This window comes from Hakea prostrata, chromosome 5 (genome assembly GCF_041222555.1).
Source record: "Hakea prostrata isolate BN-2017 chromosome 5, UWA_Hpros_2, whole genome shotgun sequence".
In the NCBI taxonomy this organism is placed as follows: Eukaryota; Viridiplantae; Streptophyta; class Magnoliopsida; order Proteales; family Proteaceae; genus Hakea; species Hakea prostrata.
Genome location: NC_142604.1, coordinates 53073925 through 53091470, shown reverse-complemented (window position 1 = coordinate 53091470; position 17546 = coordinate 53073925). Strand labels below are relative to the sequence as shown.

The window sequence follows — 17546 nt, the reverse complement described above, 5'->3', positions numbered from 1 at the left end:
TACTTGAGTTGACCTTCAAAAGAGAAATCAACAGCTGTCCAGAGAACCACTCAAGGAGCGACGTCATCCATGCTCAGAAGCCATCTCCACCGTCGAATCTTTCTTCAAGGCATCAACCCACCATTGCAAAGAAAAGAAGGTCTCAGGTTCGTTATAAATAACGATAGGTCTCTCAGGTGAAAAAGACACGTTCTCCAGCCATTACTCTTCTTCTTAACTCTACCAAGAACATTCCTTTCATTAATCTCCTGCATCCCCTTTGAACATTTAGTCTTTATGAAGTGATTCTCAGTGTCTTCTTCAAGGACTGACTTAATCATTGGAGGTGGATTCTCGTCCTCAAAGACGGCCCACTCTCACTTCTGTTCTGATCTCAAGTGGACTAGGAGAATCGGACTCGGGAAGAACCCGAACCAAGCGAGGAAGTTGATCTTCCCACAACAGAAACATTAGGGGAGAAGGAGATATGAGAGTATGTGTAGAAATTAAATGTGAAATGTTAAAGCAAGGGAGTTATAATAAGTAGAGTTAAGTATAGGGGACTCAGAAATTTGCACTTTTTATTTTTATAGTTTGTACTTTTATAAGATAGTAAAATAATATAATTTAGTGAGGTTAAAATTACAAAAAACCTTGAATAAGTTTCACCAGGTTTGACAAAGTCAGTACCTGGTTTTTTTTTTCCCCCGAAAATAGGCGTTTTTATATTAAGATAATTAAAATAGCTATTACATTTTTAGAAAGAAATTAACGACAAAAATAAATATGCCAATTCCGCCTCAGTGATTGCACTGAGTTCGTCGGGCAAATAAGAAACCAAGTGCAATTTCTGTCTCCATATCCACATGCCTTGCTAGGAAGTTTGTAGCAGCTTTAACCTCTCGCAAGTGAAGCACAAATTGGCATTGTTGGAAAGAATCTCGTACGGACCAAATCTCTTCCAGCAAATCCGACATCTGCCATGGGATGACAAGTGATTCATTAATGAAGTTTATTGCTTGGAGCGAGTCACTACGAATTTCAACTTGGTCATAACCGCCACGTCTTGCTGCAGATAATCCTACTTGAATAGCTTTCAATTCCATCCTTAGAACGCTGCTAGCCACACACCCTCCAACAAATGCAAACAGAACTTGTCCACAACTATTTTGTGCTATGGTACCATAATCACCATGCTCCCCAATAAGGGAGACATCACAATTGACCAAGACCTACCCCTCTAGTGGTTTGGGCCAAATTAATTGCCGCGCGTTCCTCTAGATGATAATATACCACCATAAAGTTCCACCGAACAAAGAATTCCACACAACGGCATGGTGGTGAGAACCTTCCACAGGTATCTAAAATAATTAACTGGAAAAGCAAGGAAGCATTAGTGCGCTCATTCCGAAAGATGACATTGTTTCGCGCCTCCCACATTATATAAACTGCAACAGTGAAGCTAAACTTTCGGACCTCCTGCATCAAGGAAGTCCCCTGGAAGTGATTTTGAATCCACTAGACTTCTTCACGCCATGTGGGCAAAAGAGCACGACTAAACCCATTTAAAAAAAGAAGTCAAATCCAAATTACCGCAGAGATCAGACATGACCAAAAAAGATGATCTTCACTCTCTGGTTCAACACCACACAATGGGCAATCGGGGGAGATCGAAAGCCACTCTTGAATTGCAGTCCACGCAATAAAGGAGTAGCTAGTGAGGTTGCGAAGATGGAAACCAAACCAGATGTGCCTATGAAACATGCTCCAATCATTCCCTCACAGAATTCCAAGCGCTACGCATGGTAAACTTCCTGCTTGGCTATCATGTCATCTTGAGCCATCAAGTTCACATTTAGAATGTTCATCCTCTATGTTATTCTCCTTTTATGCAGCCTTCTCGACTTCATCATCAACATCTTTTTCATCATTAATGTCATCTTCCTCAGTTATTCATCACTCTCCAGCTTGCCAATCATCATCTGATGAATCACTTGGCTCCTACAGTTCCAACCCTATGGTGGTAATCATCTTGGTGGGCTCTTCGCTTGATCTGGACGCAATTTCAGTAGCAACTATAGTAGATGCACTACCATGAGATACTAAAGGCTTTTCAACAGCTGATCTATTTGAAACATTATCACCACCAAGCACTGATAGAGCATGTCCGTCCACATAAGTTACATCAACTAGATCAGTCATTTGCAATGTGTCTCAACCCTTGCTGGCGCCGGCGATTCCGATGCTCCTCTCTTAGTCCAATCCGCCGTCACCATCGGCAGTTTCACATGTGGCATAGACACCAGTGTCAAGTGCTTCAACTTCATTGACAGTGAAATTTGTTTGTGCAGCCCATTTAGGCATTTACTAAAATGAAAAAGGCCACCCACTAGAGTACAACCTAGGATTTCCTTTGTTCATCAAGAAGCATCCCAACACAGTAAATAATCCCGGTGATTTAGGTTATAGCATAATAATATAGCAAATTTACTTAAACTAAGTAGACAATCAGGTTTGAACAACAAAATAAGAATAAAAAAAAAGTCAGAACTGAACAGAGGTTTTAGGAGGAAGATTAAAACTTGTATTGATGGTTGAGCTTCGACACCCCAAAATGAAGAGCCAATGATGGATTTGAAGCAGACTATTCTATTCGTCTTCTTGCTTTGGTTGTGAACTTGCATAGTAGATGTTCGTACTCTGCTATTTTTTTGAGGGAATTAGTTTGGTAAGGCTTTTCATTTATTTATTTATTTTGACAGTATCTATTTTAGTAAATTAAACTAAAATAATAACAAAAATCCAAAAGACACAAGGATATTTCGTCACAAAATTTATCAAACTAATGATTTCTATTAAGCTTGTCATTATTTAATCATTTCTTGAACCACAAGGGAGCCATATGCAAAAGGAAACTTAAATTGGACTAAAAGTGACCTGGACCAAACCTCAGGGGGTCCAGATGAAAATTACCCTATAATAAAAGACAAATATTACATAAAGGCACCAAGAAATAATCGGTTTTTTCCAATGTATCCTATGACACTTGTACTTAATTATGCGTCATGTTATTCTTCTAACCAACTTCAAAGATGGACTTGCACTAACATATTTTGGTTGGCAACCTAAATGACCCAATTCTGAAGATCTGTGGTGGAAGCAGAGAGCTAAGCCCATTACTATTCTCAATTTATGGCGGGGGGTGGGGGCCGGGGCATAGCCTCCTCTATATGGTATGGTAGGATCGAATCGACCCCTTTACCCATATATGGGTAAAAAGATTTTGTGACGATGTTCTAGCGATTGGTTGAGTGATCTCCATTCGGTTATTCTTTTATATGATGGAAAGTTCTTCTTCGCCTATAGACATAGCGCATCATATTGGTGTGTGAAAAACTTTAAATCTGTGTTCTTTCGTTTTCATTCTGTTTAAATTCTCGATTTCTTGGTGTGTTTTTTAACACTCTAGTCAGTTTCCATTAAAACAGGCAATCGAACTATTGCTATAACATTGCAACCTTAATTCTTGTTAGAAACGCAGTGCAGGTGAGTGTAAAGAATAAAGATGGGTACACAGCTTGGATGTCTTGGTCAAGTTTCCACGGAGAGAACAGCAGGAAATGAGTACCAAGGATGCTTCATGGGATTGGAGCCAAAGGTGGCCATGATGACAGTTGAAGAGAATCACCAAGGATTCTTTCAAAATGGGTTTGCGTTTCTGCTCTTGTAATTTTAGTAGTTTTATTTGAAAATATAAAAAATTCCATTTTACTAGAGGTTGAGTCTTTCCCTAAAAGACACCTAAATGGTCAATGGGAGTTTCTTTTGGAAGACTAGTTTGGTGGCTAACAAACATGCCTTAAGGGAAGTATATATATCCTTTGGAGATTACCCTCAATGATGTCTCTTGCTTTCCTATATAAAGGTGGAAGGGGTTTGTTATTCTAGTGCGAAAGTTTTTTGAGAAGCATTGGTTTTCTTTAAAGTTTGTCATAGAAAATGGATTGACGAATGTAACTTTACGGATCCCTTAGTCCATCAATTCAGAGTGCACCGGAGGGGTTGACTGATCTTGGGGTGAAAACACATTCAAGACCCATATGTGCACTATTCGAGGCGTTTGAATACTTCAAAGAAAGTACCAGCCACTACCGCCGGCATGTTTCAACTACGCTATTTTTCCATGTATCATTAGATGGATAGACGCAACTATGCTTTCGACAAGGAGATCATTCATGCTATTTGAAACAAGATAAGTTTTCATACTTATAAATTATAATGCAGCATTATTTATCTTATACAATTGCCCATAATATCATTATATTTCCAACATCTGTTGTGAGGCCATTGCTCAAACACTTGAGTTTCGGCGTTGATCCAAATACTGCAGTTGGCAAGAAATTTTCTACCTGTAGTGGTTGCCTTCATTGCCACATCCATCTACCAGACTGGAATTACTCCTCCAGGTGGGTTTTGGCAAGATGACTATGACAACAAAGGTCCTAGTGATCCAAAACCTTCACACTATGCAGGAAATGCGATTTGGGCAACTTATTCTTTAACTATGAATTATTTAGTTATGGCTTTAAATCATGCTGGCTTCATAGTATCTTCTGTCCTAGTTTTTAATCTCACAGCAGGATTTCCTTTTCGTGGTCCTCTTCTAATAGCTCAAATGTTTATGGTGATTCCTTATATATTGTCAGCACCGATTTTTTTCAATGAAGCAAGAGGTGAATTTGAAGTTGTCTTCAATGGTCTCATGACATGGCTTCCATTTGTTTTGAAAAGCATCTTTTGGGCTTTGACTGCAAATTGGATGAAAAGGATCTCCAGGCAGTTTTTGTTACTTGGCTGATGTGGAAGGGTTTAGGTTTCTTAACCGAGTTTCACACATGCATGCATTACTGCTTAATTCCTTTGTATCATTATCAATTGAATAGAATCCAGCAGATTTTTATGCTTTCTCACCTAAGCCTCCAATACATGTTAGGAACATATTTTAAACCTCATGATCAATTACTTTTTTGAGATCTTGTTATCTGAACTTCATATTTGGAACTACCATAGACCTAATTTTGAAGGTTGATGTAAGAATAAACACCAAAATCACATACAAAAATAGTAACAAATTGAAGGAACACAAACATTTACCGTGGTTCACATATCAATATGGTGTACTATATCCACTAGTGATGAAGAATATCCACTATGTAAGAAGAGATTAGAATGAAGCTCTTTCCACTAATTGCCAAAATAGTGTTACAAAATACTCTTACCCAAAACCCAAGGGAAAAATCTCATACCACACAATGACTTCATAAGAGAGCATAGGATACATATTCATAGAATTTTAACACGTAAACAGGTCAACCCAAGCCTTCTTCGTCCATTATAGATCTCATGAATCACTAAATCAGGTTATTTGGTCACCAACCAAAATATTTTGATGCAAGTCCATCTTTGAAGTCAGTTACAAAAATTTGTATCACTCATAACAATTAAAATGCAGACAAAACTCTCCTGATGACCATCCAATGTTGAATTGTATAAGGAATCAAGTACCTCCCAGGATTTGAATGATCAATCCTCTTAATCCTCTTTAGTGCCAACACCCTATGATTCCTCCCTAACTTTTGTAGCATTAACTCTAGTACAAGAAGGAATCATCAACCAAGCATCTCAATGAAAGATTTAACGTTTAAACCAAGCTCATTTGACCTAAAGCATGGACTGTTGAAGCATCAATTGTGGACCAAGATTGGAGAACCACTTTAGTGAGACTAAAGAAAAGATAAGTGCATCCAAGAAGATTGCCAATCAAATGACATCTTTAAAGTGTACATGTATTCCATGCTGATGTGAAGACTGGTGGGGAAGCGTTTCAATGTTTTAATAATTTAAGTTCTTTATTGATTCTCCAGGAAATCTTGGACCCTCGGATTTATGCTCAAGTAAATAAACCTTGATTGAGTGATCTAACAAATGGGAGCTTATGAATGGAAATGCACACCTGGTTTGGTGACCAACACAAGTTGGAGGTCTGATGTGTGTATTGTTATGTGTGAACCAAATTCTTATATCCGATTCAAAGATTGAAACTTTTTGACATATTTTGGTGATGATCCGATGACCTGTTTTTCTGAGATAGGTGATGGAAGTAGTACCATACAACATGACCTATTTGTCGATCGATTTACTATTTGAACTATTATACACCTCTATGTCCCCTTGTATAAAGTCACTGAGATTCGAAATTTCTACTTAGAGCTTTAGCTAAGGTTTGTAACACATAGCCTTTATTGGGTGTCGGAGATCTCGATTGTAATCTTCTTCAATACATAGTGGAACTTCTACATCTTCACCCATATGGACGTAGTACATCAAATTGGTGTGTGTGAACCATGTTACATATTGAAAGCACACTTCTTTCTCCATTTTAGCATCTATCCATATACTATTATCAACCTAATATCAGCTAAATATTGATGTTGGTCATTAAGTATAGATCATATGTCAATTCCTAGAACCCCTTCTCTGTGTGAACCAATCCCCCCCCCCCCCCCCAATACTAGCAGCCTGTGGGAAGTCTGAGTACCTTCCATCAGCATAGAAAAGGAAGAAAAATTTGATCCTTTCCTTCAGAATAGAAAAAAGAATATAATTTTTGGTCTGTACCTTCACAAGTATAACAGAAGGAAGAATTGTTTTCACCATGGCTAAGGGAATCTTGTTCTTTACCCTCATAGGCAAGTAAGTATTTCTTCCTTCCTTCTACTAGGGAGGAAGTATACTCATACTAGAGAATTTAAATCTATAAAACCCAGCATTACAGGAACGTGTGAGGGCAAATTTATAATAGACAAATCAGGGAAGAAGTGGGAAGAGAGACAGTGCTGGGAGTACTGGGTATCATCCGCTCACATATATAGTGGTGAAATCTTGAAAGTTGAAATAGTGTAAGTCTTACACAACTCTTCTTAATTCCCTTAGAGCCTATGGAAGAGTCTCAGTCAGAGGTTTTTTTTTTTTTTTTTTTTTTTTTTTTTTTTTTGATACAAAGAAAATAAATATTACAATGCAGAGAGGTCATTTAATGGTCTCTCAATCTAGATCCTATCTCTTTGTCTACCAATGGCTTTATTGGCAAGTTCTTGTGCCATCTCCAGCAAATAGATTGGCTTTATTTTGATAATCGATATCCCTTTGAGGTATGGTCCTAATATCAATAGATCTTGAACTAACTCCAATGGCCATGGTTTTTGAGGACGTGGTATGAAGTCAGTGATTTGGTCCCAATTAGTCCAAATAGATTCGATGTGTATGTTGTATTGTCTTGCTTTCTCCATTCCTTCTCTCAGCCCCTTAACAATAGCCAAAATGAAATTTTCCCCATCAAAAACACCGCTCCAGCAATGTACAACTCGGTTGTTGACAGTGATTCCCCAACAGCATCCTTTTTTTTTTTTTCTTCCTGTGGTCTACATCACCTGCACAGAAAAGCATATAAAATAATGAGTCTATCTTTAAGGTTCTCATATATTGGAATAATAGCTGATTTTTCTTTTTCTTTATTTCACTATCTTTAAGGCCTTTTTCTATCGGTTTTCTTTCTCCTTTTTGCATGTTAGTTTAAAAGAAGTCAAAACAAATCATTCATTCTTTATCAAAATATGAAAGAGAGTTTGATAATTTTTATTCAAAATAAATTATGGAATGAAAAACATGTTTAGAAATGAATAGATATAAATAGTTTTATAATGTCTTTTTAAATGCGATGCAAGCTGATGATGATCTTAAAAGAAGAAAGAAAAAAAATCAACTGAAACTTAGGAGAAAAATAGGTGGGGAAGGACATGTTTTTCTAATTTAAAGTAAATGACATTTTTACGGTTGTTTCTCTAGTCATATAAGCATATTCTCATTAAAGTTACTATAGGAAAAACATTCTCTACTTGGCACATCTTTCTGCTTTATATGCCAAACAAGTGGCTGAGAAAACTTACAAATTTAAAAAGTATTGAGGATTTTTTTAATTCAAAATTAAACATTTAATGATTGCATTCCGTTTGGAAGAAAAGTGCATTGTTGTGCACAGCAGGGAGATGTGCACAGCAAGTTAAGGAAAGGTAAATCATCAACATCGATAAAATTCTGAAAAACCAAGAAGAAACCGTCAGTGGCAGCAAGACTAACTTCAGATTTAGGACTACGAGTCCTTTCGGCGAAATCGAATTTCGCTTGGACTTCCTTGATCCAAGAGGACTCACTCAGACTCCGATGAGAAAGAAGAGAAGAAATTGAGATCTTCATCTTGCTTGTTTCCAATCCCACCTTCTTTTTTAATGCTTCTGATTATTCTACTCTCGTAGTCTTCCACAATCAATAGAGCGATATCTGCCATTCTTCTTCTTTCAATGCTTCAAAGTACCTTTCCTAGACATACAATGCTTCGTGATTATCTGAGATTTCAAACTTTGCATGTAGTCAAAATGGTCATTTCTAGGCAGTTCAAGGGCCTTAGTGTCTGATCATGGGAGCCAAGCAAATGTTCTATTTTCTTTAGTTTATATATATATATTGATTCCGTTGTCCTTTTTGTTGATGTTGCACTAGATAATGGATCAGAAATTGATTGAAGTGGCTCAAAAGGGAGATATAGATGCTTTGTATGCATTAATCGCTAGATGTCCATCTAACCCTGATGAGAAAAAACTTTTGGAATTACAAAATACTCCATTGCACTGGGCTGTATTAGGTGGTCATGCCTCTTTTGTAGCAGAAATTGCAAATTTGAAGCCTTCATTCGCCAGGGAGCTAAACCATGAGGGGTATACCCCTATGCACTTAGCTTCAATCAATGGGCAAGTAGAGATTGTAAGGCAACTCATGGCACTTGACGAAACTCTTTGTATGATCAAGGGCAGAGAAGGAAGGACCCCTTTCCATTGCGCGATAATTAATGGACATATCGAGGTTTCGGTATATTTATTTCGTTGTCGTCAAAAGAATATTGAGGATCTAACTTTTAAGGGGGAGAATGCATTTCATCTCGCCATAAAATATGATCGAATTGGAGTCTTTGAGGCATTGGTGGACGAGATTTACTCGTTTTGCCATGTCATCTTCCATTATCTTCTAAGCTGGAAAGATCAGGAAGGCAACACTGTCTTGCACCTTGCAATTTTAAGAGAACATATTGAGGTAAAACACTTATGATCGAGATGCATGAATACGTGCATCTCTTTATTATTGTCTCAAGCTAGCTCTGATATTGTTGCAGGTTGTTGAGCTATTGCTACAGAAGGGGAACATTTTTGTCAGAAATGCTGTGAATGTCAATGAGAAGAACAAAGAAGGGTTCACAGCTCTGGATCTCTTAGCATCTCATTTTCCAGATAGGGGAGAAGATCGAGAAAGAATGGAAAAGATCATCCGTCGTGAAGCCCGGAAGATGCTGAGGACTGATGCGCCGATGGCAATCTTGGCCGCGTTGGGTAGATACTTGATTTACGGCCCACATTATCCAATTCCAGAACGAAGCGATCTACTTGTAGTTGCGGTTTTGGTTGTAACAGCGACTTACCAAACTGTAATCACCCCTCCCGGTGGCATTTGGCAAGATGACTACACAAAGAACGCTACTGCTACTGCTTCTGCTGTTGCTGCTATTGCTGCTGTTGCTCAAAATCCACATCACAATGCTGGAGATCCGATTCTGGCTACTACTTTTCCAATCTTGTTCCACTTCGTTATGATATCTACTGGGATTGGTTTTGCTTTATCTTCGCTCCTGCTTTTTCAACTCGCACCATTCCCTCATCGTCCTTCACTTTTAATGGCACTGATGGGGATGGTGCTTACCTGCATGTTGTGGGGTGGCCTTTATGTGTCACTCTCATTTCTGATTTTGGGGCTCTTTCTGAGTGGCTTGGCTTTGAGTGAATCACCAATTATTCAAGAATTCCTCCAAAAAATAAAAGAAGGCAGACAGAAGGGATAAGAGTACGAGGGAGACAGAGATGTCATGTATATATATAAAGGGCTCCGATGTCATCTTCAGAGTTTTTCCTGCTTCAATTAAGAATACGTCTTTGTTCTTCCAAAGAATCTCTCCATCAGCAAACAGTGAATCCGTGGCGTATTTCTATCTTGATCAGGTTTATATCCACCTCTTGTATGTATATTCAAACCAACTTGTAGAGATTGATGGCTTATGTTTTGCCCAACTCAACTTCATTAGTTTAGCCATTGCAATGCAGTATTTCATTTCTGTCTTATGGGTTAGGGTTCTGGGAAAGTTAGGGTTTGTTCATTGTGACCTGTTCTCACCATGTGTGTATCTACATTCTCATGTTACACGGTGCTCGTTGAAATGTGACCCTCCAATATTCTATCTCTAGTCTATTTAATCTTTCGTGGTCTTTAGTCTATTTAATTATGACCACTGCTGAGATGTTTTACTCATTTATTTTATAATGCAGTCAAAACTTTATCAGAAAAAGAAGAAAAAAAATTATCAATCTTAAAAGTGTTCAAAGAGTTTCTATTTTTGTTGCTTGCAGACCAATTTTAAAAAATATATATAATTAAATACTTATAAATTTTAAAAACATCTAAATTAATTTCTATGGAAAACTAACAGATTGTTGTTAGTTCTATCAAAAGGAAGAAACTAAACAAGTTTCCAAAATGTTTATCATATTACATATTATGTTGTTTTTATTCTAAAACAGCCGATCAGAGACGTGGGCCACTTGTGACTTGTACCGGACAGCCCTAAAGGGTAATTTGGATTTAATTGGAACTCTGTCCTTTTGGTGATTTTTTCCTTTCATGAACTTGAAAGGAAATACACATACATATCAAAGAAAAGAAAGAAATACAAAAGATAAGTGTATGAAAACACAAAGTTCAGTCCGAACCCAGGAATGGAAATTGATCAAATGTCATACATGCAATAGACAAGGTCATCCAGGCTAAGGAATGGGTCGAGCCCAATAAAACCTTAGAATAATGGTTGTAACAACCACATCAACGATTAAGCACAAGGAATAAAACATACATATCCTCCATCACAAACGCCTAAAGAAACGACACGCCACAAGGGCGGACAAAAACACGCCACAAGGAAAAAAATACATGTCACAAGGGCGGAGAGATAACACGCCACAAGGGCAGAAATGACAGCCACGGCGCAGACACACCGACGGCGACCAGCAACATGAGACTCTCGCAGCAACAAAGCTTCCATATCCACGGGAGACACTTCCAGCTCCAACTTAAAATCATATCTACGGAATGCACTACTGGATCTTGCATCTACCTGGGTTTTTTTTTCTTCTAATAACTTGAACCTTCCACCGGTTGGGGAGAAAGAGATAACAAATAGAGACGAAGAGAATGAGACACTGAGAAGGACCTGCAACGGCAGAGACTACTGACCCTCTTCGTTTCTTTCTCCACTTCGTTCTTCTTCGCCTCTTTCTTTCCGATCCTCTCCTTTCTCAGTTTCTCTCTCTTGCTGTTACTCTCTATTTTCTTGAAGAAGAAATAATAGAGAGAGGCGTGAGACAGCCGGAGAACAGAGGCCATGGTAATAATAATAATAATAATAATAATAATAATAATAATAATAATAATAATAATAATAATAATAATAATAATAATAATAATAATAATAATAATAATAATAATAATAATAATAATAATAATAATAATAATAATAATAATAATAATAATAATAATAATAATAATAATAATAATAATAATAATAATAATAATAATAATAATAATAATAATAATAAACCAGAGAAAGTAAAAAGAGAAGGCAGAGAGAGGGAGAGAGGAGGCGAGGAAGTAGAAACAAGGGTGGAGGTGGAGGTGGAGAGTCTCTCCACCTCAAAGCACAGCGACGTTGGTTTTCCTCAGAGCGGCGTTTCACTAGGGTTTCGCTTCCGAGCCTCTTTCTCTTCGTTTTCTATCCCTTTGGTTCCGAAAGGTCAATTAATGGACCCAAATTCACCCGCTCACATGTTTCGTGTATGTATCGTAACTAGAGTAACTACTGAATTTTTATCATTAGTATTTTTAAAAAAATTATTAAATTTGAATTAATATTAGTTTGTTACAAAAACGAGAGCAAGTGAAAAGTCATAAAATACGATAACCTTTCTATTCGTTCGATTTTGTTCATCTCAACTTTAAGAATTCAACTTTGTCTGTACTTTCTCTGAAGGTTATAACACATCCAAGTTGGTCACCTTACAAGTCATTTCTTTACTATTATTCTCCTATTCAAACTTTTACATATGATTAAATTTCCAATATTTTAAATTTCCTGGTTAGGTTTCTATTTTTTAAACTCACTCACTTTCTCTCTTTCAAATTGAATGGACTCACATTATTTGGTTCAAATTTCAAACTTATTATTTGAGCCACCAAACGATCCTATAATTTCACAGCAACCATCAAAATCAACTTTTGAAAGGAAAAAAGAGAGAGAGAGAGAGAGAGAGAGAGAGAGAGAGAGACCACTGAGAATTGCCACCGATATCTGTTGGGAAATTCTTCACTGTTGTATTGCCACTGACAGAAATAGAGCCATCGCTTGCAAGCAACACAATGAAGTTTTGGGGAGATTTAGGGATTTAGGTTTTAATCTACGTGGATGTGTCACACTCATAAAATGTAGTAGTCTTCTGCAACTCATTTGCATCAGTCTGCAAGATCTTGAAGTTTTGAAGTGTGATGCTAAAATATATTTTGGTGTTTTGACAATCTTATTCTCCAAACTAAATCTGCCTAAGCCACCAAATCGGTGCCCTAATGTTAACTTTTGGACACCAGGAAGATTGCAGAACTAAAAGAATCGTTGTTGGAAGATGACATGTACATGCTAATTGTTCACACTTCACAAGTTCGTTCTCTCGATCAAAGTTTATATGGTTCCAAAGCTCTCTAGAAATAAGCTTTAATACTGGCAGAATAGCCCAGTTTCAACGGACAAAAAGCTTCACTCCATCTACAACATTGAATTGGAACATGGTTCCACCACCCTTTGTTGGCGAAGATATGATATTGGATGGTTGGACAACCCAGCCTGAAAGGTTTCAGCTTGGCCAAGCCTATGCTGTCTTCGTCAGCTTAGCATGAAAAAAAAAAATTACTGGGAATGAATATATCGTAAACATCATTGAGATGACCTAATTTAAGGATATGGGAATGAATCTCTTGGTGAAGTGATTAGGAGTAACAAAGGAGTTAAGCGTGCATGTGTGAGTAAAGATAGATCGATGCTTGACGAGAATAGGAATTAAAGAAGGCCCTGATGAGGGAATTGCAGATGAATACATGTGGTTTCCGGAGTTGATCAAAGAGGATAAGAACTCAGTTCAGAAGACCTAGAGAAGAAATGAAAAAGAAAATAAAGAACGATTTAGAAAGAGGTCATATCTCTGGTTGAACTGACAGAGTTCCTTGTAATGTTTAGTAGGTTAATACACAGTAGGGTTGATTTTTTATTTTTTTTTTCTCCCCAATTATCGAACCGTAGGTTATTTCTATTTGGACTCAAAAAAAGAAAGAGTTTTATTTCAGCGTTTGAGAAGATACATGATTAGTTTGTCGGTTTAATAATAAGTTTGAATTCGATAATGTTAATCAGCTCAACACAAACGAGAAAAACAGATTGAGTTAAAAAAAAAAAAAGTGTTTTTGGGTATTTAGAAACTGTTATGGGTGATCCGAAGCGAACTGCTGGACCGGGACAGGTCCGCCAAAACGGACCAGGGGCTCCAGAATCCATGCGGGTGAGACTTGCCAGCCAGGCAAGGGCGCTTCTTAGACGATGTTGGGCAGAGCCGATGAAACAGAGCTCGATGACAAGTTCTGCCGCCCACCAACTTTGCAGCCAGCCCAGCGGTAAATAAGGGATTCGGAGTATCCCTTCTCAGATGTCGTCCATCAGCATTAAATTCAGCCATAAATGCCCGAGGCCCCATTTAATGATTAGGATAGCATGAAAGCTTCTGATTTGTCTTGAAGCTGTCTCGAGTACCGCAAGACCTCTTTTTGTCCCCTCAGCTAAAGAACAACGTCACATCAGTGTGATACTTGAGTTGACCTTCAAAAGAGAAATCAACAGCTGTCCAGAGAACCACTCAAGGAGCGACGTCATCCATGCTTAGAAGCCATCTTCACCGTCGAATCTTTCTTCAAGGCATCAACCTACCATTGCAGAGAAAAGAAGGCCTCAGGTTCGTTATAAATAACGATAGGTCTCTCAGGTGAAAAAGACACGTTCTCCAGCCATTACTCTTCTTCTTAACTCTACCAAGAACATTCCCTTCATTAATCTCCTGCATCCCCTTTGAACATTTAGTCTTTATGAAGTGATTCTCAGTGTCTTCTTCAAGGACTGACTTAATCATTGGAGGTGGCTTCTCGTCCTCAAAGGCGGCACACTCTCACTTCTGTTCTGATCTCAAGTGGACCAGGAGAATCGGACTCGGGAAGAACCCGAACCAGGCGAGGAAGTTGATCTACCCACAACAGAAACATTAGGGGAGAAGGAGATATGAGAGTATGTGTAGAAATTAAATGTGAAATGTTAAAGCAAGGGAGTTATAATAAGTAGAGTTAAGTATAGGGGACTCATAGAAATTTGCACTTTTTATTTTTATAGTTTGTACTTTTATAAGATAGTAAAATAATATAATTTAGTGAGGTTAAAATTACAAGAAACCTTGAATAAGTTTCACCAGGTTTTACAAAGTCAGTACCTGGTTTTTTTTTCCCCCCGAAAATAGGCGTTTTTATATTAAGATAATTATAATAGCTATTACATTTTTAGAAAGAAATTAACGATAAAAATAAATATGCCAATTCCGCCTCAGTGATTGCACTGAGTTCGTCGGGCAAATAAGAAACCAAGTGCAATTTCTGTCTCCATATCCACATGCCTTATTAGACAATATTGAGTGAAATCTCTGTTCTCTCAATATGAGAATAACACATGTGTATTTATAGTATGACAGAATAATACACGATACGGTATCTAAGAGAAAATACACAATACAATACTTTTATACAATACTTGTATCTCTAACACCCTCCCGCAAAGTCAAGGGTCCTGGAAGCAGCCTGACTTTGGACCGAAGAAGTTGAAACCGAGTAGATGAGAGCCCTTTGGTGAGAATATCAGCTAACTGGTCCAGAGTAGAAATATAGCGAACCTGAAGATCACCTTTGGCCACTTTATCACGTACAAAATGAAAATCAATTTCAATATGCTTGGTTCGAGCATGAAAAACAGGGTTCACCGACAGGTAAGTAGCCCCAATATTGTCACACCATAAGACTGGAGGAGAAGACTGGGAAATGCCTAACTCGGAAAGAAGAGATTGGATCCAGGTAAGCTCGGTAGTAGCAAGAGCAACAAGCACGATACTCACTCTCGACTAGATCAGAAGCAGCAGAGAGACTGTTTGCGGGACTGCCAAGATACTAGATTATCCCAGAGAAAATAAGATATCCGCTTTGGGATTTTCGATCATCGGGGCACCCACCCAGTGACCAGATCGGAAAAAGCAGCTAGTGAACAAGAGGATGATGGAGTGATATGAAGACCATAAAGAATGGTACCTTTCAAATAGCGAAGTAGACGTTTTAAAGCCACCCAATGATCATCAGTCGGGGAAGCAAGAAACTGACAAAGCTTGTTAACGAGAGAATGCAAACTCCGGCCGTGTCGAGGTGACATATTGCAAAGCACCAACAAGACTCCTAAATAGAGTCGGATCGGACAAGGGCATTCCGCAAGTACGGGAGAGGTGATGAGAAGACATAATAGGAGTAGATATGGGCTTGGCATCAGACATACCAGCACGCTGAAGAAGTTCACAAATATATCGCTGCTGAGAAAGTAGTAGACCATTAGATAATGGTATAAGCTCAATACCCAAGAAGAATCGAGCAGTACCCAAATCCTTGAGCGCAAACTCTTCCCGAAGTTTGACCAAAAGCTCTTCAATAGCTTTAGAAGATGGACCGGTGATCAAAATATCATCAACATAAACCAATATGTAAAGAGGTCCATGGGGCCCATGATAATAGAATAAGGAAGAGTCAGTCGTAGAACCATGAAACCCAAGAGTCAGAAGAAAAGAACTAAGCCGTTGAAACCATGCTCTAGGGGCTTGCTTAAGCCCATAAAGAGAACGTTGAAGCTTGCAAACATGAGAAGGATAGCTAGAGTCAATATAACCAGGCGGTTGCTGCATATAAACATCCTCTGTTAAATGCCCATGCAAGAACGCATTATTAACATCGAGTTGGCGGATTGGCCAAGTAGAGGAGACGGCCATGGCAAGCAAAATACGAATTGTAGTTGGTTTGACGACTGGGCTAAAAGTCTCATCATAATCAAGCCCGTACTCTTGGGTGTATCCTTTAGCCACTAATCGCGCTTTATAGCGTTCAATGGTGCCATCGGACTTCCTTTTTATACGGTATAACCATTTACATCCAATAATACGTCTACCCGGTGGAGAAGGAGTAAGAGTCCATGTGTGATTCGACACTAAAGCATGAAACTCATTATCCATGGCATTGCGCCACTCCGCATGCTTAGATGCTTGTGTGTAACAAGTGGGTTCACAAGTGGTTGAGACGGAGGCAACCAAAGCATAAGGAAGAGGATGTCGAGTGGAATAAAAACTCCGTGGAACTCGAAGTTTACGGGTCCCGTCTTGAGACCGAGTTAACATAGAATGGGTACGAATAGTATTAGATCCATCTACTATAGAATTGGTAGTGGAGGGTGGAGGAACTAGCAAACCATCTGGTTCTAAAATGGAAGAGGGTGCAACATCCAAAAACTCAGTACTAGAACAGATTGGCAAATTGTTAGAGGGCCCAGCAGCAACTATAGAAGGCCCAACAACAATATTAGAAGGCCCAACAACAAAGGTAGAAGGCTCAACAGCAATTTTAGAAGGCCCGACAACAATATTAGAAGGCCCAACATCAATTTTAGAAGACCCAACAGCAATATTAGAAGGCCCAACAGCAACAGTAGAAGGCCCAACATCAATTTGAGAAGACCCAGCAGCAATATTAGAAGGCCCAACAGCAACAGTAGAAGGCCCATCATTAACAATAGAAGGCCCAACAGCAATACCAGTAAGCAATTCATTAGGAATTCTACTACCAACAGCAGGAGTACATGACCCATTATTAAAAGAATTACACAGTCCAAGTCCAGAAGACTTATCATACAGTCCAAGAGTAGTACAATTATTATTACAAAACTCATTATTATTAACAAATGGTTCAGATGGAGTAAGGTCTTGGATAGTAGCAGAAACTCTTGGAACACCATTCGGAGGCTGAGCAATTGTAGAAACATCATGGTGCAAAACAAACAGCAAGTAGAAATACCATTGGTAGATTCAACAACAGTTGAATTAGAATCAGACAGCATACATGGGGCCCAAAGAGATGCTGGAAGCTCCTGTGAAGTTGAAGAAGAAGCCAAAAAACTAGGCAACCTGTGCTTATAAGGA

The 17546-nt window shown here is 38.4% G+C and overlaps 1 protein-coding gene across 1 annotated transcript; it reads left to right on the top strand.

Moving 5' to 3' along the window:
* The first annotated feature begins 6848 nt into the window (after positions 1–6848).
* LOC149016504 (ankyrin repeat-containing protein BDA1-like) lies at positions 6849–10423 on the top strand. The gene is made up of 3 exons (XM_089156879.1): positions 6849–6938; positions 8596–9183; positions 9263–10423. Exons 2-3 carry the CDS (start codon positions 8599–8601, stop codon positions 9980–9982), a joined length of 1305 nt encoding a protein of 434 aa, XP_089013005.1. The 5' UTR covers positions 6849–6938; positions 8596–8598; the 3' UTR covers positions 9983–10423.
* The last annotated feature ends 7123 nt before the right edge of the window (positions 10424–17546 follow it).